We start from the raw sequence: 25960 nt of genomic DNA on the forward strand, positions 1-25960 counted from the left end.
AAGAGTGATTTCAGGTGTGCCGAAGGGGAGTGTCATAGGACCGTTGCTATTCACAATATACATAAATGACATGGTGGATGACATCGGAAGTTCACTGAGACTTTTTGCAGATGATGCTGTGGTATATCGAGAGGTTGCAACAATGCAAAATTGTACTGAAATGCAGAAGGATCTGCAGCGAATTGACACATGGTGCACGGAATGGCAATTGAATCTCAATGTAGACAAGTGTAATGTGATGCGAAAACATAGAAAGATAGGTCCCTTATCATTTAGCTACAAAATAGCAGGTCAGCAACTGGAAGCGGTTAATTCCATAAATTATCTGGGAGTACGCATTAGGAGTGATTTAAAATGGAATGATCATATAAAGTTGATCATCAGTAAAGCAGATGCCAGACTGAGATTCATTGGAAGAATCCTAAGGAAATGCAATCCGACAACAAAGAAAGTAGGTTACAGTACGCTTGTTCGCCCACTGCTTGAATACTGCTCAGCAGTGTGGGATCCGCACCAGATAGGGTTGATAGAAGAGATAGAGAAGATCCAACGGAGAGCAGCGCGCTTCGTTACAGGATCATTTAGTAATCACAAAAGCGTTACGGAGATGATAGATAAACTCCAGTGGAAGACTTTGCAGGAGAGACGCTCAGTAGCTCGATACAGGCTTTTGTTAAAGTTTCGAGAACATACCTTCACCGAAGAGTCAAGCAGTATATTGCTCCCTCCTACGTATATCTCGCGAAGAGACCATGAGGATAAAATCAGAGAGATTAGAGCCCACACAGAAGCATACCGACAATCCTTCTTTCCACGTACAATACGAGACTGGAATAGAAGGGAGAACCAATAGAGGTACTCAGGGTACCCTCCGCCACACACCGTCAGGTGGCTTGCGGAGTATGGATGTAGATGTAGATGTAGATGTAGACATCAGAATAAATAGTCAAAGTCCTGAGGAAGGATGTGGTTCACTGTTCGTGTCCAGGGTGATACTGGGTGACAATGGTGGCACACCTTTGTAGCTGGTTCTTGGAGATGGTGAGAAGATTTGGGGTGTGTGGGGAAATGGCACAGGAGATCTGTTTGTGTACTAGATCTGGCGGACAGTGCCTATTTTTGAAGGCTTTGGTGGGACCCTCGGCATACCGAGCAAGGAAGTTCTCATCACTGCAGATACACCGCCCACAGGTGACCAGGCTATATGGAAGGGAATTTTTGGGGTGAAAGCGATGCCAATCACCGAAATCCAGTTGGGGCAATACGTATGAAGTGGTCCAGTGATGGTAGCTTGACCATTTTTAAATACTTTAATTTTTTTATATGTGATTGCCCTAAATTTGAGAAGTTCAAAACAGTTTATTAAAAAATTGTACCTTTCACCTTTACTGAATGACAGCCATTTTTGTTTGTAAGCTCACGACGGTGTTTCAGTTTAGAGATGTTAGCAAAAATATTAACATATCTGCACTGGGTTAAGTTACAACATTGGAATTGAGATGATTGTTTTTAGAAAAGTGTCCTCTATAACATTGCCTATTACACAAAATACCCTAAATTCAAAAATAACCAGTCAAAATAACCTCCCAAGTTTGGTATCTAAACGTTCAAAAATCCACTTTTTAGGACCAAAAATAACAAACAAGGAATGATTTATGATAGTCTATTTTTTCCTATAGTTAGATATCATACTCCACTAGCCTCATATAGAGTAAGAACACTTACAAATATTTCCTTAATCTTTTATAAATTTTTGAAATTTGAATTTTATATATATATATATATATATATATATATATATATATATATATATATATATATATATATAGGCACATGAACAAAACACACAAACACACACACAGAATTACAAGCTTTCGCAACTGGCAGTTGCTTCGTCAGGAAAGAGGGAAGGAGAGGGAAAAAATGAAAGGATGTGGGTTTTAAGGGAGAGGGTAAGGAGTCATTCCAATCCCGGGAGCGGAAAGACTTCCCTTAGGGGAAAAAAAGGACAGGTGTACACTCGCGCACACACACACACATATCCATCCGCACATACCTTGTATGTGCGGATGGATATGTGTGTGTGTGTGCGCGAGTGTACACCTGTCCTTTTTTTCCCCTAAGGGAAGTCTTTCCGCTCCCGGGATTGGAATGACTCCTTACCCTCTCCCTTAAAACCCACATCCTTTCATTTTTTCCCTCTCCTTCCCTCTTTCCTGACGAAGCAACTGCCAGTTGCGAAAGCTTGTAATTCTGTGTGTGTGTTTGTGTGTTTTGTTCATGTGCCTGTCTGCCGGCGCTTTCCCGCTTGGTAAGTCTTGGAATCTTTGTTTTTAATATATTTTTCCCATGTGGAAGTTTCTTTCTGTTTTATTTATATATATATATATATATATATAAAAAATAGAAAGAAACTTCCACATGGGAAAAATATATTAAAAACAAAGATTCCAAGACTTACCAAGCGGGAAAGCGCCGGCAGACAGGCACATGAACAAAACACACAAACACACACACAGAATTGCTAGCTTTCGCAACCGATGGTTGCTTCTTCAGGAAGGAGAGGGAAAGACGAAAGGATGTAGGTTTTAAGGGAGAGGGTAAGGAGTCATTCCAATCCCGGGAGCGGAAAGACTTCCCTTAGGGGAAAAAAAGGACAGATGTACACTCGCGCACACACACACACACATATCCATCCGCACATACACAGACACAAGCAGACATATTTAAAGGCTTTCCCGCTTGGTAAGTCTTGGAATCTTTGTTTTTAATATATATATATATATATATATATATATATATATATATATATATATATATATATATATTTGTGTGTAAAGTTTGGGGTTAGTTTCTCAGGAGAGACTGAATATAAAAATACGATTTTTGCACAGTTTGTACATCTATATGATAGCACTGTAATGTAAAAATTTCAACATTGATATCTGACTGCGGACAAAGATATGAATTTTTGAAAATTAGGAAATAATTCTCATTACTCTAAAACTGAGCTTATGGCTGTTACCTATTTAAATGGTTTATTGTTTCATTGTGATAAAATTTAATTGTGACATATATTTAGTTAACACTATCACCCAATATTCAATCAGTTTATTTATTTTTAATAATGCAATATTAAACAATAGGAGCTTTTGCATTTGTTCTATGGTAATAAAAATGCCTTTTTAGGTTTATTGTCTATCAAGAAGTACATTAATGCTGGATGTGACATTGCAAAAGTACATTATTGCTGGGTTTGGCATTGTTGTAGTCAGTCTGTTCTGAAAACTCTGTTAGAGTGGATGTACATACTTCATTGAGAGTGTAGAATGTGTTATGTGCTTTGTTCTGTGTGTAATTTGTAATTAATTTTGAGAGATTAATTGGAATGCAATAACATGGATGAACAGTGCTCTGTTGGACAGAGAGCAAGAGAAGTGTGTCACAAAACAGTTTATGGTTCAGTTTCATAAAACTTGAAAAATGTCAAGGCAAACTTTGTTTAAATTTCAAGAAAGTTCTTCTGTAACATCAGTGTGTGAGTATCACGAGGAGAAATATATTCTGAAGTACAACCACATTTTTGGAAGAAAATGAAGCGATCCACTTAAAGTTCATAAAAAGCCTTTTACTACAGGTTTGAGGGAAATGAAACTTGAACATTTGTCCTTGTTATGTGAGAGTGAAACAGCGGCGGAGGAGGGGGGGGGGGGGGGGGTCGCTTGCGTTCCTCAGCAATACAGATAGCCATACTGTAGGTGCAACCACAATGGAGGGGTATCTGTTGAGAGGCCAGACAAATGTGTGATTCCTGAAGAGGAGCAGCAGCCCTTTCAGTAGTTGCAGGGGCAACAGTCTGGATGATTGACTGATCTGGCCTTGTAACACTAACCAAAACAGCCTTTCTGTGCTGGTACTGCGAACGGCTGAGAGCAAGGGAAACTACAGCCGTAATTTTTCCAGAGGGCATGCAACTTTACTGTATGGTTAAATGATGATGGTATTCTCTTGGGTAAAATATTCCAAAGGTAAAATAGTCCCCCATTCGGATCTCTGGGCGGGGACTACTCAAGAGGACAACATTATCAGGAGAAAGAAAACTGGTGTTCTACTATTTGGAGTGGAATGTCAGATCCCTTAGTCGGGCAGGTAGGCTAGAAAATTTAAAAAGGGCAATGGATAGGTAAAGTTAGATATCGTGGGATTTGTGAAGTTCGGTGGCAGGAGGAACAAGACTTTTGGTCAGGTGACTACAAGGTTATAAACACAAAATCAAATAGCTCTTCAGATGACGAAGAAATTGAAGAAATGTATGATGAAATAACAGAAATTATTCAGATAGTGAAGGGAGACAACAATTTAATAGTCACGGGTGACTGGAATTCGGTGGTAGGAAAAGGGAGAGAAGGAAACATAGTAGGTGAATATGGATTGGGGCTAAGAAATTAAAGAGGAAGCCGCATGGTAGAATTTTGTGCAGAGCATAACTTAATCATACCTAACACTTGGTTCAAGAATCATGAAAGAAGGTTGTATACATGGAAGAACCCTGGAGATACTGACAGGTTTCAGATAGATTATATAATGATAAGACAGAGACTTAGGAACCAGGTTTTAAATTGTAAGACATTTCCAGGGGCAGAAGTGGACTATGACCACAATCTATTGGTTATGACCTGTAGATTAAAACTGAAGAAACTGCAAAAAGGTGGGAATTTAAGGAGATGGGACCTGGATAAACTGAAAGAACCAGAGGTTGTACAGAGTTTCGGGGAGAGCATAAGGGAACAATTGACAGAAATGGGGGAAAGAAATACAGTAGAAGAAGAATGGGAAGCTTTGAGGGATGAAGTAGTGAGGGCAGCAGAGGATCAAGTTGGCAAAAAGACGAGGGCTAGTAGAAATCCTTGGGTAACAGAAGAAATGTTGAATTTAATTGATGAAAGGAGAAAATATAAAAGGGCAGTAAATGAAGTAGGCAAACAGGAATACAAACGTCTCAAAAATGAGATCGACAGGTAGTGCAAAATGGCTAAGCAGGGATGGCTAGAGGGCAAATGTAAAGATGTGGACTCTGACCACAGTCTATTGGTTATGAACTGTAGATTAAAACTGAAGAAACTGCAGAAAGGTGGGAATTTAAGGAGATGGGATCTGAATAAACTGACTAAACCAGAGGTTGTACAGAGTTTCAGGGAAAGCATAAAGGAAAAATTGACAGGAATAGGGGACAGAAATACATTAGAAGAAGAATGGGTAGCTCTGAGGCATGAAGTAGTGAAGGCAGCAGAGGATCAAGTAGGTAAAAAGCCGGGCCGTGGGCTAGTAGAAATGCTTGGGTAACAGAAGAAATATTGAATTTAATTGATGAAAGGAAAAATATAAAAATGCAGTAAATGAAGCAGGCAAAAAGGAATACAAACGTCTCAAAAATGAGATCGACAGGAAGTGCAAAATGGCTAAGCAGGGATGGCTAGAGGGCAAATGTAAAGATGTAGAGGCTTATCTCACTAGAGGTAAGATAGATACTGCCTACAGGAAAATTAGAGAGACCTTTGGAGAAAGGAGAACCACTTGCATGGATATCAAGAGCTCAGCTGGAAACCCAGTTCTAAGCAAAGAAGGGAAAGCAGAAAGGTGGAAGAAGTATATAGAGGGTCTATACGGGGGCAATGTTCTTGAGGACAATATCATGGAAATGGAAGAGGATGTAGATGATGATGAAATGGGAGATATGATACTGCGTGGAGGGTTTGATAGAGCACTGAAAGACCTAAGTCGAAACAAGGTCCCGGGAGTAGACAACATTCCATTAGAACTACTGACAGCCTTGGGAGAGCCAGTCCTGACAAAACTCTACCATCTGGTGAGCAAGATGTATGAGACAGGTGAAATTCCCTCAGACTTCAAGAAGAATATAATATTTCCAATCCCAAAGAAAGCAGGTGTTGACAGATGTGAAAATTACCGAACTATCAGTTTAATAAGTCACAGCTGCAAAATACTAACGCGAATTCTTTACAGACGAATGGAAAAACTGGAAGAAGATTAGTTTGGATTCCGTAGAAATGTTGGAACACGTGAGGGAATACTGACCTTACTACTTATCTTAGAAGAAAGATTAAGGAAAGGCAAACGTACGTTTCTAGCATTTATAGACTTAGAGAAAGCTTTTGACAATGTTGACTGGAATACTCTGTTTCAAATTCTGAAGGTGGCAGGGGTAAAATACAGGGAGCAAAAGGGTATTTACAATTTGTACAGAAACCAGATGGCAGTTATAACAGTCGAGGGGCATGAAAGAGAAGCAGAGGTTGAGAAGGGAGTGAAACAGGGTTGTAGCCTCTCACCGATGTTATTCAATCTGTATATTGAGCAAGCAGTAAAGGAAACAAAAGAAAAATTCAGAGTAGTTATTAAAATCCATGGAGAAGTAATAAAAACTTTGAGGTTCGTCGATGACATTGTAATTATGTCAGAGACAGCAAAGGACTTGGAAGAGCAGTTGAAAGGAATGGACAGTGTCTTGAAAGGAGGATATAAGATGAACAACAACAAAAGCAAAACAAGAATAATGGAATGTAGTCAAATTAAATCAGGTGATGCTGCGGGAATTAGATTAGTAAATGAGACGCTTAAAGTAGTAAATGAATTTTGCTCTTTAGGGAGCAAAATAACTGATGATGGTCCAAGTAGAGAGGATACAAAATTTATACTGGCAATGGCAAGGAAAGCTTTTAATAAGAAGAGAAATTTGTTAACAACGAGTATAGATTTAAGTATCAGGAAGCCGTTTCTGAAAGTATTTTATGGAGTGTAGCCATGTATGGAACTGAAACATGGACGATAAATAGTTTGGACAAGAAGAGAATAGAAACTTTCGAAATATGGTGATACAGAAGAATGCTCAAGATAAGATGGGTAGATCATATAACTAATGAGGAGGTATTGAATAGGATTCGGGAGAAGAGGAGTTTGTGGCACAACTTGACTAGAAGAAGGGATTGGTTGGTAGGACATGTTCTGAGACGTCAAGGGTTCACAAATTTAGTATTGGAGGGCAGTGTGAAGGGTAAAAATCGTAGAGGGAGACCAAGAGATGAATACACTAAGCAGATTCAGAAGGATGTAGGTTGCAGCAGGTACTGGGAGATGAAGCAGCTTGCACAGGATAGAGTATCATGGAGAGCTGCATCAAACCACTCACAGGACTGAAGACCACAACAACAACAAGTAGCAGGAAAAGAAAAGCAGCTATTGAAGATAAGGTACAAATAATTTCAGACAAAATTAGAAAAGACTTGGAATCATGCTTTAGTAATACAGATAGCAACATTATTTCTAAAGAAGGAAAAAACCTACAACTAGCATCATCTGGCACTGAATATATGAGCTTAGAGAGAAATTAAAAATTAAATGTTCAGTGACATCTAAAGAGGACAAAACTGAAATTTTTAGTTTGCTTCCTGACTCATGGTCAAAAGAAAAAATAGTTCATGAATTCAACGTTTCTCATTGTTTGGTTAAACTTACCTGAAAATTAGTGAAAGAGGAAGGCATTCTTCCAGTTTTAGAAAAGAAAAAAGGAGTAGGTATAAGTGAAGAAACAATGAAAAAGATCCATTAGTTTTTTGAAGATGAAAACAGTAGACCATGCCCAGATAGCAAAGATAGAGAAAGAGTTATTATAAATGGAGTTAAAGTAACATAGCAGAAACAACTAGTGCCGTCAAATTAAAATGTACTTCATGTATCTTTCAAAAATTCTCATCCTGAATGCAAAACTGGAAGGTCAAAATTTTGAGGCGTCCGCCCTAAGTGGTGTATTTTGGCTGGATCTTCAGACACACACTCCGTATGTGTTTGTTTATATCATCAAAATGTCAAACTGATGATTGCGGGTGCAAAACTCGGTGATTTTAACTACAAAGAGTTACTAGATTAAATGGTCTGTGACACTAACAGTTATGACTGCATGATGAGTTTGTGTAATAAATGCTCTGGTACAGAAACCGTTATTCAATTGTTTCACGAAGATGATGAGGAAAAGACAGTATTATCTTCAAACAGTGGGTAACAACAGGTCAGAAATGATAAAAGTGGTTAAATCTCAGGGAGATACTAGGAATCTTTAATCGATAACTCAAAAAAAAAAAAATCAAAAGTCACCACTATGTTTCTAAACTCCAAAGTACGTTTTTGAAGGACAAGAAAGCACAATTTTGCGAAACTGAATGCATAGTGCTAGCTGATTTTGCAGAAAATTTTACATTTGTGATTCAGGACGCAATAAAAAGGTACCACTGGGTCAATGACCAGGCAACAGTGCACCCATTTATTTTCTACTTTAAAAATGAGAAAGATGAATTTTGCAGTTCTTCAATTTGCATTCTAAGTGACTACTATAGGAAAAAAATAGACTCTCATAAATCACTCCTTGTTTGTTATTTTTGGTTTTAAAAAGTGGAGTTTTGGAATTTTCGATACCAAACTTTGAAGGTCATTTTGACTGGTTATTTTTGCATTTAGGGAATTTTGTGTAATGTACAATGTTGTAGAGGACACTTTTCTAAAAACAATCATGTCAATTCCAATGTTGTAACGTAACCCAAGGCAGAGATATTTATATTTTTGCTAATGTCTCTAAACTGAAACATCATTGCGCACTTACAAACGAAAATGGCCACCATTTAGTAAAGGCAAAAGGTAATTTTTTTTAAAAAAAACTGTTTTGAACTTCTTAATTATAGGGTAATCACATACAAAAAATTAAAATATTTAAAATGGTCAAGCAACCAACTTAATTTTTATTGGACCTCTTCATTTGGATTGACCCAGGTATTGTTTGTGGTTGCTGTGTTTAATATGGAAAGAGGTGCGGATGGAGCCATCAGAGTGGTGGAGATCAACATCAAGGAATGTGGCATGCTGGGAGTCCACATCATGAAGGTATTGTCACTGAACCTGAACCAGGCCAGGGGTTTGGGGTTTCGAGCGGCTAGGCAGGTTTCCTCTACATGGCCCAAAAAAAAGTTGGCAAAGGAGGGTGACATGGCTGTGTCATGGATCCGTTTGTACACCCTTCTTTCAAAGGAGACGTAGTTGTGGATTAGAATAAAGGTTGGTTGCTTTGGGGTGAAAAAGGATCAAACTACAGGGTCATCACTCCCTTTTTCCTGACGCAAGCAAGGCTCAAGGTACAATAAAACACCCAAAGTATGTTTGAGAAAGTAAAAGGGGGGAAAGGAATGGGGAACTACACCTAAAAAGAAAACAAATGGAATTAACAAAAAACAGGGAAAACATACACCACAAGGAAAAGTAGAAAGAAGTATTAAAACCATAGAGCAGATCATCTGAGCTGGCTAATCACAATAATAAAAGAGGATGAGCCAGCCACTCTGCAACACATTAAAATGTCCACCCCAAAAAGGCACGGCAAGATGAACACATGTACGGAAAAGACGACTACCAAGACAAACAAATTCAAAGAAAGTGTAACAGAGTTAAAATGGAGGGAGGGTGGTGGCCTCGGAGAGAAGGTTAAATGCCCACCCTTAGATAGCATGGGGAAAAAAAAGAAATTGTCACCCAACACTGAAAGTAGGGTGCTGGAAGGTTAAAAGTCTGCCACAGAGGGGCTAAAAGTGGGCAGTCCAGCAAGATGTGGATGACAGTAATATGTGAGCCACAGTGACACTGAGGTGGGTCCTCGTGACGGAGGAGGTAGCCATGTGTTAACCATATATGGTCAATGCTGAGCCGGCAGAGAACCACAGAGTCCATGCAAGTGGCCAGCATGGAGGACTTCCGCATATTCATAGCCTCTTTAATGGCACACAGTTTGTTGTGCATACTGAGATTATGCCATTCCGTCTCCCAAAAGTGAAAAACTTTGTGGCATAATAATGACTGCAGGTCAGTTACGAGGATACCGATCTCTCCAGAATCAGTTTTTGTGTAGCCTGTTTCGTTAGCCTGTCAGCAAGTTCATTTCCTGGGATTCCAACGTGGCCTGGGGTCCACACAAACACCACAGAATGAGTGGACCATTCCAGGGCTTAGATGGACTCCTGTATGGTTGCTACCAAAGGTTTGCCCGGGTAACACTAGTCAATAGCTTGTAGGCTGCTCAAAGAGACAGTACACAAAAGAAATGACTCATCAGGGTATGAGCGGATGCACTCAAGAGCACGAGAAATGGCCACCGGCTCTGCAGTGAAAACACTGCAGCCATCTGGCAAGGAGTGCTGTTTAATACTTCCTCCATGGACATATGCAAAGCCAACATGACCATCAGCCATCAAGCCGTTGGTGTAAACCATTTCATGGTCCCAGTACATGTTAAGAATTGAGAGGAAGTTACAGTGGAGAGTCACAGGGATAACTGAGTCCTTACAACCACATGAAAGGTCCAGGCAAAGCTTCGACCTAGGTGTACACCATGGAGGTGTATGTGAATTGACATTGAGTATAGGTGGTAAAGGCAAGGACTCCACTTCAGACAGAAGAGATCAGATGCGAAACGCAATCGTAAGCCCTGACCTGGATCTCCAGTGGGGGAGATGAACCGACGTGAATGGGAAAAGGAGATGGTAATTCGGATGCTCAGGAGATCTACGAATGTGTGCAACGTAACTGGAAAGCAGTTGTGCACGTCGGATACACAGTGGAGGAACTCCGGCCTCCACCAGGACACTGTCTAAAAGCTCTCACTGCCAGTCGAGCACCACAGTGGTGCACTGGGTCGAATAAACGCAACACTGAGGATGCTGCCAAACCACAGTCAAGGCAGGATTGAACAAGGGCTCTGTAGAGCTGCAGCAGTGTAGAGCAATCTGCACCCTAGTTGATGTCAGCGGAGTGCATTGAGGTTCTGCCAGCACTTCCACTTCAGCTGACAAAGATGAGGAAGCCACGTCAATTGGGTGTCGAAAAACAGTCCTATGAATTTATGTGTCTCCACTACAGCGAGCGGATCATCATTACGGTAAAGTTCTGCTGCCGGATGAATGGTATGACACCAACAGAAGTGCATGACACATGACTTCGCAGCTGAAAACTGCAAGCCGTGGGCTAGGGCCCGTGACTGCGCCTTGTAGATGTCTTCCTGTAGGCGCCACTAAGCAACACCAGTACTGGAAGAGCAGTATGAAATGCAGAAGTCGTCTGCATACAGAGGAGGTGAAACGGACGGCCCGACAGCTGCAGCTACACCATTAATGGCCATTAAAATAGAGATACACTTAATACAGAGCCCTGTGGGACCCCTATCTCCTGGATATGGGGGGAACTATGGGAGGCACCAACTTGGACACAGAAAGTATGGAGTGATAGGAAATTTCTGATAAAAATTGGTAGCGGTCTCGGAGACCCCACTCATATAACGTGGCAATGACATAATGTTGCCATGTCGTGTCATAAGCTTTTCGTAAATCAAAAAAGACAGCAACCAAGTGTTGGCGCCTGGAAAAGGCTGTTCAGATGGCAGACTCAAGGGAAACTAGATTATCAGTGGTAGACGGACCCTAGTGCAACCCCCCTGGCATGGCCTGGCATGGAGCCAGTAGGCCACATGACTCCAGGACCCAACACAACCGTCAACTTACCGTATGTTCTAACAGCTTAGAAAGAATGTTGATGAGGCTGATGGACCGATAGCTATCCACATCAAGCGGGTATTTGCCAGGTTTGAGCACTGGAATGAAGGCACTCTCTCGCCATTGCGATGGAAATACGCCATCACACCAGATCCGGCTGGAGACGAATTGGTAGGAAGTGGTGGTGTTGTGGCCAACGGAAGGTCCTTTTTCTTAGCAGACTTCTTTGTCTGCTTGCCCTCTCGCTTCTCTTCAGGGGCTTCCTGGGAGGTCTTCTCCAAAATAGCTTCAGACATGGAGGAAGACCGTGAAGCTCTTCGTCCAGCAGCTTTTGGCTCCTTTGGCCACTGGCGAGGGTCCACTGTGGCATTAGTGGAGACCTTGGAAGAGAGGGTCCCCTTCTGCACTAGAGGAGCCGGACAAGGCTGTTGCTTCTCCGGCTGGGGAGGAAGGGACCAATATCCCCTGCATTTGGAGGGGGGGGGGGGGAGGGCTTGGTCCTGAAGTCAGTACTTTGGGAGCAACTGAAGAAGATTTTCACCCTACCACAAAGGGGGCGGATAGATTCTGGAGGCCCGGAGGGCCCTCTGTTCATGGCACAGAGTGTGGTACGACTGGTGCTTGTGACAGCGACAGTAATGTAGCTGCTGCATATGTGGACGTCAACCTAACGGTAATCATTCAGATTTTTGTTTAGCCTCTTGGTAAGTTAACCGGTCCAACGTCTTGTACTCCATGATTTTCTGCTCCTTTTGGAGTACTATGCAATATGGCTGCTCTCCTTGGTTGATACAAGTGGGAGAAGGTGCACATGGAGTATCTGGATGAAGTGGACGTCCACAGTCTCAACATGTGGTGTTGGAAGTGCAGTGGGAAGACGTGCTCGAATTTCCAGCACTTAAAAAGCACCACATAGGGATAGGATCATACGATTCAATGTCACAGCGGTAAACCATCACCTTGGGCTTTTCAGGCAATGAATCACCCTCAAAGGCCAAAGGCACCAGGTAGCAACCCTGTCATCTTTGGGTCCCCTTAAATGCGCCAGATGAAACGAACACAATGCCATTCTAGATTGGCGCAGAGGTTGTCATCAGACTGTAAGAGGAGGTCGCAATGGAAAATAATCCCCTGGACCATGTTGAGGCTTTTATGGGGAGTGACAGAAACAGGAATATCACCCAACTGGTCACAAGTGAGTAATGCCTAGGACTGGACTGGGGATGCTGTCTGAATCGAGTTTGCACCACTTGTAATCTTGGACAGCACTGTCACTTCACCCAACTTATCCTCAAGATGCTAAAAAAAAAAAAAAAAAAAAAAAAAAAAAAAAAAAAAAAAAAAATTAAAAAAAATTGACGCTTCGTAGGTGTCCCAGTTCATTCTGCTACAGACTAAATACCGAGGCAAATATGGCTCTCTACTTTCAGTGGCCCTCTCATGATATAGTGAGGAAGGGAAATGATTTAGGGTCATATCTGTCAGCATTGTTCTCAATCTTGCCCTCAGCCTCAGAGGCTCTCCCCACAGGCACCACCCAGCCACAGCAAAGGCCACCTGGCATGATGGCCGTCGCCGGGAGTCCTGATGTCCTAGGAAGACAGGCATCTACTCCTTGGCATATGTGAGAAGTTTACAGCCCGGGCATCAGCAGTGCCATCCCTCTGTTGTCAGGGGGTTACCACCAAATGGGTACATGACGGCCCCACCTCTACAGACTGGCTACCATGCTGGATATTGGGCACAGAGAAATGCAATATTGTCATGAGGGTGAAAGAGGACAGGAGACAATGGAAGAAAATAACATACCCCGGAAAGTGTCCTCACCCAAATAGGCTAATTGAATTGCAGGTGCAGATGCAAAGCCATGACAAGAGGTTCAGGAGACTTCACTGGTTGGATACACGGGTTGCACAGACTGAAGGGCACTAAAGGAGTCAGAACAGACAAGAAATTTAGCAGGTGCGGCACATCTCATCTGCTACAGTTTCCTCAAGATCACTGATAATTTGGCATTAAAGACAGTGAAGTCTGGAGGCAACTGAAACTGGAGGAGTTGATCAGGGAAAACAACAGAGCAGCCAATGGAATCCCCTTGTTTAGTTACACCATCTGTGAATACAGCTATGTAGTTGTGGTGCTCATTTAAAATGTCGGAAGATATCGCATTAAAAGCAGAAGCAGGAGTGCAACCTCTCCTGTATTGCATTAAATCTAAAGTTACTCTGGGCCTCTAAGTTAGCAACTGTTTTTGAAGACTGTCAATGTAAATAAATAGCAAGCTACTTGCATTAAAAGTTGTTTTTTAACACAACTGATATGGTGTTTCTTTGCATCGGAAATCTTATTATTCATTTCACACTACTCCCCTTAACAAAAAATCAAAGGCCAGGCAGCAACCACTGACAGAGACGGGAAGTAAGCAGTCTAACAATGTTGACACCACTCTTTCTGATATCTTTTAACGATTCATCTTCAGAGCTGATGGACCTCGATTCTGGCCTGGGGCACTCATCTCGTCCCATGACTGAACTTCTACCTTTCGTTGGCTCTCCTCACAGTGGAAAGACAGTGTGAAAGTGTAACCTCCATTATAAATGGTTCCCGTACTACAGTGGAACTTTAATGGGTTCATGACACAAATGGAGGAACTAACCAGTATGGCAGTTGGTTAAAACCGCAGATTGGAGCCTGTACAAGTCTCACACAAAAGGAATCCCGCACAAACTTCACGCAGATCCCAAATGGCTTGGTGAGAATTACAAACAAACACAGTAATTCCTTCCTTCACCCTTCCCCAGTCAGGTCATCCTTGCTATGGTTGACATGCCCTGTAGTACAAGGGCATCAGATAGTTTACAATGCATTTCCTGCAAACACAAGGTCAAGAGCCATTGCTGTGCTAGGAATTTTAGTTCCTCCACGTGTGTGGAGAGATGATATAAAACGTAGACTGTCAATGGCAATGGCAAGGAAAGCATTTCTGATGACGAGAAATTCGTTAACTTCGATTATAGATTTGCCAGGAAGTCATTTCTGAAAGTATTTGTATGGAGTATGGAAGTGAAACATGAACGATAAATAGGTTAGACATGAAGAGAATAGAAACTTTCGAAATGCAGTGCTACAGAAGAATGCTGTAGATTAGATGGGTAGACCATTAACTAATGAGGAGGTACTGAATAGAACTGGGGAGGAGAGGAATTTGTTTCACAGCCTGACTAGAAGAAGGAATCAGTTGGTAGGACACATTCTGAGGCATCAAGAGGTAACCAATTTAGTATTGGAAGGAAGCGTGGAGTGTAAAGATCGTAGAGGGAGACCTAGAGATGAATACACTATGCAGATTCAGAATGATGTAGCCTGCAGTAGTTACTTGGGGATGAAGAAGCTTGCACAGGATAGAGTAGCATGGAGAGCTGCATCAAACCAGTCTCTGTGCTCACGACAACAACAACTGCACTTCAAAAGAAAACACCAGAAAAAACTACCTTTATTACTCCATATTAAGATCTTAGCACAAAAAAATGGGTGCACAATGCTGCAACTAAAATTTTTGAAAACTTATGCAGCGATATAAAATTTCTGACAAATAAAGTAAAATTTGAAAACAAACTAAAAAAGGTTCTCCATGATAAATCTGTCTATTCCGTGCAAGAATTTCTAATATTGTAATGCACAGGAGGCGGTAGCCAGGAAGTACTGACACACTTCTACATACTTTTTCTTTAAAAAATTTAAATGTTCAGAATGTAGTCATATTTACATATTGTGATGTGTATATAAAATGACGCGTTCCGCAGCATTATGATTTATCGTTCAAATGATCCGTGCAACGAACAATCAAATAAAACTAACAGACAGCTCATATATAAATATAAACAACTTAAATACTGGTGTTCTTACTACAATAACATCTTCATCCTCAAACTTTCGCTTTGAGATGACATGTTTAATAGTCCTAAGAGTCCCCTTGCTCTTCACAGTTTCAATAAAAACATATTTGTCACACATACTAAATTTAATAACCGCCACAAACTTCACAACATTGAACATACACTATCTCTGTAATGTTTACAAATCACGCGCATCCCAAAGCATTATCTTTGTAATGTTTACAACTGAGCACACGCAGACACGATTATTCAAATCGCCAAGAAAGATGAAAATAACCTCACCTCCATTTGTCAGATACTGTAAGACCTGATGATCGTCGGGTATTAAGCATTTTTTATGTAGATTCTAACTGCTTGAAGGTAAATGTATAATTCACAATAAAGATCACTATTTTTTCCGGTAGTGAGCTACAAGCAATATTCATACTCCTGGTGGAATACGTTGGATTCCTTAATCTTTCTTGTGCCTTCTTAAAGAATAAAATTAATATTTTCAATGTAAACCAAAAAAGCTGTCAAAACGTTGCTTTTGTCTGGATTACACCTCGAAATCTTAGTATGATAGACTTGCTACTTTTGCCAGAAAGTCGTGTAATGTTGAAGATTTGTGTAATTGGGCGTAAATAACAACCAAATCCTTTCATCTTCGATAGTATAGGATTTTACATCCTTCGTATTGTTATATGCTGCAATTGTTCGCAATGTTGTTGATGTTTACAACTGTAAACGCGCCAATCATGAGGTAAACATGTACTTGCAATAGGTATTTGTTTCCGCAAGCGTAACCGTATTTTACATTCGAATAATACTACAATAGAATCACATTATCAACATCCACACTCTTCAAAACACTGTGGAAACTACATGACTGGACTGTATCTTCTATGGCACTAAATACAGGATTTGTACTCTTTTGATTCTTGTACGGCGTGCGGGCTGTAATTAGTCTTACCTTCGTGGGGCTGGCAATCGTATGTAAGGAGCAGTAATACAAAAATAAACCCCTATTTGTATACGTTCAAAATGCCGCATTAAATCCTATCCAATATTGGATCTCCCCGCTTCATCAGTTGAAAAGTCAGTAGACCTGTATAGCTTTTTCCCGAAGTTGCAACATTTATATGCCAGAGTTTAGTTTACACGTCAAATTTAATGGAAAATACAGTTAATATCTTCGTTAGATATCCCAGAAGTATAACATTAGAAGTGGTTGTTAGTAGGTAGTGTAGCAAACTGAATCATTTTTATAATGATGTCACTGTAATTCCAATAGTTGACTCATTCCACAAAGTTCCCCTTCACTGTTGAGTGTATGGAATGTGACTGAATGTCAGTTTCTAAGCTGCTGGTGTTCACCAAACCTGGTTCATCTTGCATTCCATTCCATCAATCTCCATTGATATAGTTGTAAACCAAATAGGCAGTGATTTACGTAAACATGATGGTCAAATGTAAACAAAATATACTGACCAGTTACATACAAATCACAGGAGGAAAGTAGTGCATCACTAAACCATCAACACTGACTTGATAACCAGTATTTAGGTAGGTGTTATTAGAACAATGTTCGAGAGAAATGTATGAAACAGACAGTTTACATGAAAAAATTTAAATCTTCCTTAAACATATTCCCATAGCATCTTTTTCCTCGTTAAACGGACAAGAGTAAAATTGAATAGAAGCAATGGCAAGGGATGGATAACTCGGGATTAAGATGTTTTGTGCTTGTAAAAGAGAGATCTCCCTAATTTAATAGGACAGCTGTAGTCAGAAGTTGAAAATCAATAACAAATATTATAAAATCCTCCTCTCTTATAAAAAACGTGAAACATGTACACTATGCTCAACAGATAAAACTTTGCAAGAATAAAGCTAAAACAATTTGGAACATTACTAACAAAAAGATAGTGGTCTAAATAATAATGATCCCCACCACCAGAACTACTGGCAGAAATTTTCTAGTCATTGACCAACAAATCCAGTGATTAACAAGAATATGGTGTAGGAATGTTGCTGAAGGTGGGGTAATCCAATGAAGAACACTGATTACGCACTGCAACACCTTTAATTCCAGCACTCAATACCAAAATAAAATATGTCACAACATAGATAATGGCACCAAGAGAACACTCCAAAGTCCTCAAATTAAAGCTATGTCACTCTGTCTTTAATTTGTCAATCTGTGTTGCTACATCAGACCTACCCCCTTTCTTCCTTTTTACACCGGGACACATGATTTCCAATGCAGCCTGATCTTGTAGTCCGTGGAACCAGTTCCAGTGGGGGTGCCACTGGTGGCATTCAATTAAGGTGGGGATCCACTGTGCTCTCTTTCTGGGAGTGGCTGGTAGAGTGGTGAGTGGCACAGGAGCAGTGTCCTCAGTCACCTCCACATCCAAGTGTGTCAGCTTCAATCATTTTACTGAAACCATTTCACATTATCTGCTGCATTGAATTTTAAAAGTGTGTGGCCTGCACTACAGAACCTTGTATAGGACACTTTACAGTGGATGAGAGATGGATGGCCTAAGTCGTCCCACAGCTAGACAAAAGGTACACTGTTGAGGATCCAATGTGTGAACATATTACTGTGTCTGTGTAATTGTAGCACTGTGGGCCATAGTCAGGCCACAATTTCACAAAGGTGTCAATTGATCTCAGTGATGGAGGACGTTGAAGGGAGGTCAGAAGGCTTGCCCCTAATCAGTTCCACTATTAGGTGTAGCTCCTTGCCATACATGAGTTGTTCTCATGAATCTTGCATATAGTCCTTAATTGCTGATCGCAGGCCCAACAGGACAAGCTGCAGTGCATACGACCACGGCGACTAGCACATATCAAAGCTGCCTTTGTGCTATGGTAGAACCTCTACAACATACTGTTACTGGCAGTACGACAGCAAGTGGTATGTATGCAAGAACTGCCATATAACCATAGGGTTTCCTGAAGTAAGGATGCCAGGAACTACTGGCCCTTCTCAGTCCTGATGGTGTGTGGCATACCGAACCTCATGATCCAACCGCCTAAAACACCCTTTGCCACTGTTATGTGGCATCATTTTGGCCACATGTGTGGCCTCCATCCACTAAATAAAGGATTCCGCTAAGGTTACAAGGGAACAGAAGCCATTGGAGCAAGGAAGAGGGCCTACAAGAACCACATGTACATACCTGAACCTCAACAAAGGTGTGGTGAACAGCCCTTGTGGACAGAGGACATGATAGTAAATTTTGCTCTGCTGACACCTGCCACACTGCTTTACCCACGAGTGCCAATCTCTGTTGATCCCGGGTCACACCAGTTTCGCAGTAGATCGCATTCCTGTGCGTGAGGTTGTGGTAGGCCAGAAAGATAATTGTCTTGAAATCATGTGAAATGTAGACAGGCATCCTACCATGTGCCATGTTGCACTACATAGTTAGACATTATCCTGTGCTGTTTTTGACTCTTTGTAATTGCAGACTTGAACTCTGTTGCTCCCGTAGCATGCATAACTTCTTGTCCAGCACCCATTCATGCGCATTGTAGTCCCACCATCGTTCTATCCTAATATTGGTGCAGTTGGTGATGATGTACTTGCAGCCACTCACACAGTGTACATCGATGGTAAACTGGGAAATCAACTCCACCTGTCTGATCAACTGAAGTAAACATTTAGGTGACCCGTTTTGAAACAATTGGTAATGGAGTCAGGGGCTGTGAAAATCATGACAGTGGTTGACAGCAACAAAGACTGCATGTAACACAAGATCTATAATGCTCCAGTATTAGAAAGGAGAAGAATGCTAGGGGCAGCCATGCACTGTCAGTTTGCTGTTGGAGGGTGGCCCCCACTACCACCTGGCTTGAGTCCTCCATAATAGCTGTTGGCACATTTTTGTACAGATGATTCAGCAATACAGCTCATGTGGGTTATTCTTTCACCGAATAAAATGCAATTATTGCTTCTCATTCCGAGACAACTTCCTAGTTCCTGCTGTGAATTTGCCTTAAGCAATCTCGGCAGCAGTGCCACCGACACCACCGCATGAGGAGGGTAGCAATGATCGTTGTTGAGCATACCCACAAACTGTCTAAGATCCTTGGATGTCCGTGGTAGAGTAACTTATTGGATCTCTCTGACTTGGTCTCATAGTGTAAGACACCTGCGGCCAATGCATCAAACCCAGGAACTCAACGCTATCCCGGCCAAAAATGCTCTTGCCTGTATTCTCCACAACCCCTGCTTGTTGACATAACTTGAAAAGTAGTTGATGGTGTGTAGCTTGCTGTCCTAATGAAAGAGAAAACACGAGGATGTCATCCATATAATAATATTCATCCTGTAGATCTCGGTGGATGAAACATTGCCATGTCTGGGCAGTATTCTTAGTCCATATGTATATGAGTTGACTGAAAAGTAATGCCTCCACCTTCATAACTCTTCAACAGTTGGCAGCTTCGGTGAGCGGCTGGTACAGGCTTGTTCCATAGCCTTTTCTCTACAGCTCCAGTTGCCGGGAAGCCTTAACATTGAATGGTTGTGTTGTTACAGTGTAAAGTATGGAACCCTGCGGAGATGGTTGGTCAGTGCAATTTAAGCAACATACAGTCATTGAATTGACAGCAGGCGTCACCCCAGCAGCAGAGTTGAAGAGTTACGAAGGCGGAGGCATTACTTTTCAGTCAACCCTTGTGCAAGTATTCCTATGATCCAAAATGAGTCATTATTGCTGTCTTTGCCATGTCTCCAGGGGCCGTAGGAATTTGTGAGTATGCTCGTGTGGAGTCAATTACAGTAAACACAGTTGCTCCAACCAACTTGTTATTCATGTACATTATATTGGGAATGGGATGCCTGTCAGGGATGGTTCTATTGGTAAGTACCCAATAATCTACACATAGTGTCCACAAACCATGTGGTGGAGCGAGGCACATTTTGCTGTCCAAGGGGCATGTGATTCTGTCTGTAATTTCTCTGTTGACATTCGCAGCCAACTTCTGCAGTGTGAGGAGAGGGGTTTCCCTGGGGTTGTATGGATAATGGGCTGAGTCTTTGGTCTTCTTTTATGCCTGTCATCTGACTATGAAGTGAGGCCTGGGAACTATTCCAGAATCTGTGAGCTATCAGTCCTCTCTGGACATCCACAAGTAACTGGAACTGTTATAGGATGGCTGCCTCAATTATAAGTACCCTGACATCTGCAATTAAGAAATTCCATGTGATTGGCTACAGTAGGTATGTGTCAACACAAAATCTTTTCTTGTCATATGCCAAAGTGGATATGTTATTAACCACCGTGATGTTGAGGGAAGTGCCCTTGGAGTCCAGTTGAAACAATGCTCTTGGTAAAATGGTAATATCAAGCCCCATGACCACTGAAAACTTTGTATGTGGTATTTTGTCCATAGCAAAGAGTCTTTTTGATACGTTACCTGGAACCAACAAGAAAATGATGTTTGGGTGTGGCTCCGCTTAGTTAGTGGGGATTGCCATAAAATTTCAGTTCTTCGAAGCCAAAGGTTTCACAGCTGGGCGAGGTATATGTAACTGTGGTGCATGTGTATAATATCTGTGGCTGGGACTGGCTGAAAAATGTTGATCTTTTCATTTGCATGGATGCCGCGGTGCTGCTCCTGTCCATTGTAAGCCTGAAATTCCATTGCAGAACATGTGTGGAGAAAATCCACTGTGCCAAGGAACTGAGATGGCAACGCATGCTCAGACACACACTGCAGACCAAAATGTGAGCAGAGGACTCCTTAAAAAATGACGCAGCAATTGCTATTGGTGAAGGGTGGCTCTAATGTTGAGCATAACAGATCACTATGCCCTGTAGTGCCTTATGACAGCCACAGAAATGCTCAGGGTCTGGCCATTGCCTTTACGCTAGCTGCCATGTTGCCATGGTTTCAGATTTGTCTGCTAGCACCAGCAGTGAAGCATTTTTATACACTTATCTGGTGCAAGGATAAGTCTCATGTTCTCTTGAAGCCTGCTGGGCCGTATTATGCAGAGGATCTGCTCTGAAAGTGGGCCAGGTCTTTATAGTAAGCACAGGTCACACAGTAGCTGGGTGAGTGCATGTTTCCTAATCTGTCTGTGGAGCATGTACTCAGGTGACTGGGCGAAGTACTCGATTAGGCCAGTCTTAAGTGCTGCATAACTGTGTGTGGTTATAGTATCCTCTACAAAGATTGTCTGATATTTGCTTGAGTGGGTGATGATGCATTGAAATTATAATGTGTCTTACTATACATTGTGTTGGCAGGAAATGTGTCGACATGCAGAAAACTGGCCATTTAATGTTTTGTGTGTTCCTACGTTGTGGAGCCATTTTCTGAGACTGCTGGTCTTGAGGAGTATCGGTCACATTACTGGTGGGCGAGTGCAAAGCACTGTCACTGCCCTCTGGTTTTCCACCAACTCCATTCCCCAAAAGTACCGTGAGGCGTCCTGTGCAGGGTCACCACTGTAGGGATGTCATTGAAGGTGGATAATCCAATGAAGAACACTGATTACACACTATAACACCATTAATTTCAATACTCAATAGCAGAACAGATTATGTTACAACATAGAGAATGGCACCAAGAGAACACCGAGAACACTCCAAAGTCCGTAAGCTGGAGCTGTATCATGCTGTCTTCCATTTGTCACTCTGTGTAACTGTAATGAAAAGGTTGCTACTCACCACATAGAGAACGTGTTGAGTCACAGACACATAGAGTAAAAAAAACTCATTCCTCACAGCAGCAGCATACATTATCCCTATTAATAAAAACCAAATACAGATGTGTTATATTAAATTAAGCAGACACTCCATCCCCCATCAACAGGTATCCATTTCACTTATGGAGATTCACATATTGATAACAGAAAGCAGAAGGTCTCATTGCAGGCAGTGTTGCAGGCATTAAACTAACCTCAGAATGGGTGGGAAACTTCCTGGCAGATTAAAACTGTGTGCCGACCCAGAGACTCGAACTGGGACCTTTGCCTTTCGTGGGCAAGTGCTCTACCAACTGAGCTACCCAAGCACGACTCACACCCTGTCCTCACAGCTTTACTTCTGCCAGTACCTCATCTCCTACCTTCCAAACTTTGCAGAAGCTCTCCTGCGAACCTACAGATTTGGACCCTGATGGTGTCATCGCAGAGAAAAACGAGCTTGCATGAAAGAAGGTTGGAGCCCACAGGAGTGAGGGGAGTATGGCTCGATGGGGGGTTCAGGGAAATGTTTGCAAAATGCGTTGCTTGGATCCAGCTTTTGAAGTCAGAGTGGGTAGGTTGTAACAGATCTCCAGGAAGGACAGGGTTTTCACCATAGATGAACCCACTCATGGTGTCCTTGATATCTGGTTTGTATGACGACCGTAGGCCAAGGAGTCCCCAAAGGACAGCCACAGTCCAAAGACTGTCGTCACATCACAGTGCTGTCATGAAAGTGTGATGCCACTGTTCTATCAGCCCGTTTGCTTGGAGGTGGTAGGCAGTTGTGTGACATTTGTTGATACTACACAGCTGGCAGAGTTGGTCCAAGAGTGCCCTGGTCAGTGGTGATGGTAACGGGGGCACCCAGAGCGGGAAATCCAGGAAGAAACAAAAGCCTGCACCATGGTTTTGGCGGTTATATTGGTGAGAGGGACAGCCTCTACCCACCGAGATAAATGATCGATTCAAGAAGGAACATAACGGAAGCCCTCTGAAGGGGGGAAGGGGGCTGCTGAGGTCCAGGTGTACATGAGAAAGCACCCAGATGTAATGTTGAATTTGCAGAGAACTGGAACACTGTGCCTGGTGACTTTGTTGTGCTAGCAGGCGATGCAGTTCGAGGCCCAGGTCTGACAATCGTGTTTCATGTCTCGCCACACGAATCATTCAGAGAGGAGGCATGTCGATGACTTAATTTCGGGGTGTGCTAGAGAATGTAGTGTGTCAAACACTGAATGGCAGAGGGGGGCGGGATAAGGGTGTGGAGGGTGCCAGTGGAGGAGGCACACCAGACTTCCGCTTGGACACCGGAAAATTTTGCTTTGATGAAAGACAGCGAAGTGTGTTGCTGTGTATCCTCATCCCGGTTCTGTAGGAACGCGAAGTCGGAAAGGTCGACAACGATTGAGATGGCACTAATGCCGGAAAGGAAGTCTCCAACGATGTTGTCGGCGACTTTAATATGGCGTACCTCAGCAGAGAACTGAGAGATGAAATCGAAAAGCCAAAAGTGCCATGGGAGAGGGTTGAGAGGGGGGTTGCGTATGTCATCTGCTACTGGCTTGGAAGCGGCATAGTTGTCTGCTCAAGAGGGAATGGCAGCAAAAAAGTCCCATGTTTGTTATGTTTGCATGGGTGCAGATTGCAGTTTTTGAGTGCCGAGCATGTGGTGGCCATGAGCGGTGCATGTAGAGGCTGTTTATTGCACTTAGTGTGTGAGAGAGGTGCACTCAGCAGTGGCGGCACTGCTGGCACATGTGCAGCTCTCGAGCAAGCTGTGTGAGGAGGTGCGGGAGGAGGGGGGGGGGGGGGGGGGGGATGTTTATCTACACACTGGGCAAGTGCGCGCATGGTGGCAAGGGGCATGGTCGGAGCCAGGACAGCTGGATTGTCATGAAGTGCGCGAGGGTCACTTTGTGAACAGGTGAGAGAGACGTTGAGTGGAACACACGTGATGGTGGCGGGAGAGGCAAGGGTAACACTGTGCGGGTGAGACTGGAGTCACATGGGACAGGCGTGGTGTTGCTAACCTATGTGCTGTTGTCAGCAAACTGTCAGGTGTGTCAGATGAAGGGTCGGGTGCTGGTGTTGGCGAGCAGTGTGAATTGATGTGGGTGGTGATCGCGGCAAGCGTGTCCTCAGCGTGGACAATGCGATATTTCAAAACAGCATTCTCACAGTGGAGGGCACATGTCTTGACACTTTTCGCCAGGACACGATCCACAGTTGCACAAGTCCAGCTTGCAAGAGCCGTGCACTGATGTGCTAAACAGTTAACGGTGTTTACACTTGGAGAAGGTGGCTGAGAAAGGTCACATGAGATGTGAGAGTTAGAGGTGTGGTGAAACAGAGAAGCTCGAACAGTGTTTTGAGACATGTGGTGGTGTGATAAGAAAGTGTTTCCCAGGATCGTTGTTTAGCTTCCTCCCACGTTTCCACAATCAGCACTATGTTGTCACTAAATGCCAAACACTTAATCATGATTCCTTTGTTTTTTGTTCCAAGTCTTATTCCCCCTCTCGTTCTTGCACTCCATTCCCTCACAACTTTTTTGAGTGCACAGTTAAACAGCAGGGGTGAGAGACCATCCCCTTGCCAGACCCCTGTTCTGATCTCAAAAGTTCACCCATGAATCCGACTTTAGAGGGCATATTCATGAGCATCTCCTTGATGTTTAGAATTTTCCCATCCAACCTAAACTCCTCCAAAATATTGGGTGACGATACTCTGTCTGTGGAATTTTAAGCTTTTTGGAAGTCTACAAAAGTCACTATATACGGTTTCTCCCTCTGCTTCTGATATGCTAAAAATATTTCTGAGGTTTAAAATCTGTTCAGGGCAGGAGCTTCCTTTCCTAAACCCTGCTCGATACTCCCTAATTTGGCAATCCAACTGAGACTCTGCTCTTTCTAGTAAAGCTCTGGACAATATCCTGTATGTCACATCCACCAGGGAAATCCTTCTGTTGCTGTTGGGATCAGATTAAGGACCTTTTTTGTGAAGAAGATGTTTCAGGGCCATTTTCCATTCCTCTGGAAGATTCCTTCGTTCCATATCTCCTCAAAAAGTTTCTGGAATAAGACAATTGCATTTTTGCTAGCTTACTTCCATAATTCGGCTGTTATATGATTTTCCCTTGATGCTCTGAAATTTTCCATATGATTTGGTATTGCCTGGATCTCACTTACATATAGGGGTTTAGAGTCTCGGTTGGAGGATGACTTCGGTCCACCATCGAATGCTGCCAGGCACTCTCGTCCTTTTTGGTTTGCCAGATGTGCCATGCCTTCTTCCTCAGATCAAGTAGTCTGTCACAGTCGTCGTTCGACCACCTTGTAACAGGACCAAGCTGCTCTACCTTGGCTTAAGACTCTTCTCCACTTGCTTCCAGTCCTGGTATTCTAGATTGCTGGTTAACTTGCCCCCTTCCTCCTTCTTCTTTATTTTCTCTGGATCATATCTCCGTGCAAGTTTTTTTCTATGTAAGCTACTCTTGGTGATGATCTTCAGTTTCACTTTAGATAGGTAGTGGTCAGAGTCGAGGTTGGCCCCTCTGAGAACCCTAACATTTTGGATTTCCTTATGATCTAACTGGAATTCTCCCAGGAGAGGGTCAGGTGAAATCCACATCTTCTGTTTTCTTGTCAATTTCTTAAAGCTAGTTGACTTCAGGACCAAACTGTGTGCTTGGCATAATTCGATGGTGCTGATACCATTTCAGTTCGTCCTCTTATGTGCCAGGTATCTCCCCACTGTTTGCCTGAACCTTT

At 42.5% G+C, this 25960-nt stretch overlaps 2 protein-coding genes across 4 annotated transcripts in view; one reads left to right on the forward strand and one right to left on the reverse strand.

Moving 5' to 3' along the window:
* Positions 1 to 15860, reverse strand: part of LOC126281745 (uncharacterized) — a 221055-nt gene extending 205195 nt beyond the window's left edge. For 2 of the 3 annotated variants that reach the window (XM_049980943.1, XM_049980935.1), the window contains exon 1: positions 15507 to 15656. In XM_049980943.1, the coding sequence (XP_049836900.1) occupies positions 15507 to 15656 (150 nt within the window). Of the gene's footprint in view, positions 1 to 15506; positions 15657 to 15778 lie in introns of those variants that run through there. The other variant, XM_049980961.1, reaches the window with a different exon arrangement.
* LOC126281775 (uncharacterized) overlaps positions 15773 to 25960 on the forward strand; it is a 74679-nt gene continuing 64491 nt past the window's right edge. The window contains exon 1 of the mRNA XM_049980984.1: positions 15773 to 15856. The gene's annotated coding sequence lies outside the window, so the exon portion shown is untranslated. The remainder of the gene's footprint in view (positions 15857 to 25960) is intronic.

The sequence above is a fragment of the Schistocerca gregaria genome, chromosome 1, assembly GCF_023897955.1.
Source record: "Schistocerca gregaria isolate iqSchGreg1 chromosome 1, iqSchGreg1.2, whole genome shotgun sequence".
Classification (NCBI taxonomy): domain Eukaryota; kingdom Metazoa; phylum Arthropoda; class Insecta; order Orthoptera; family Acrididae; genus Schistocerca; species Schistocerca gregaria.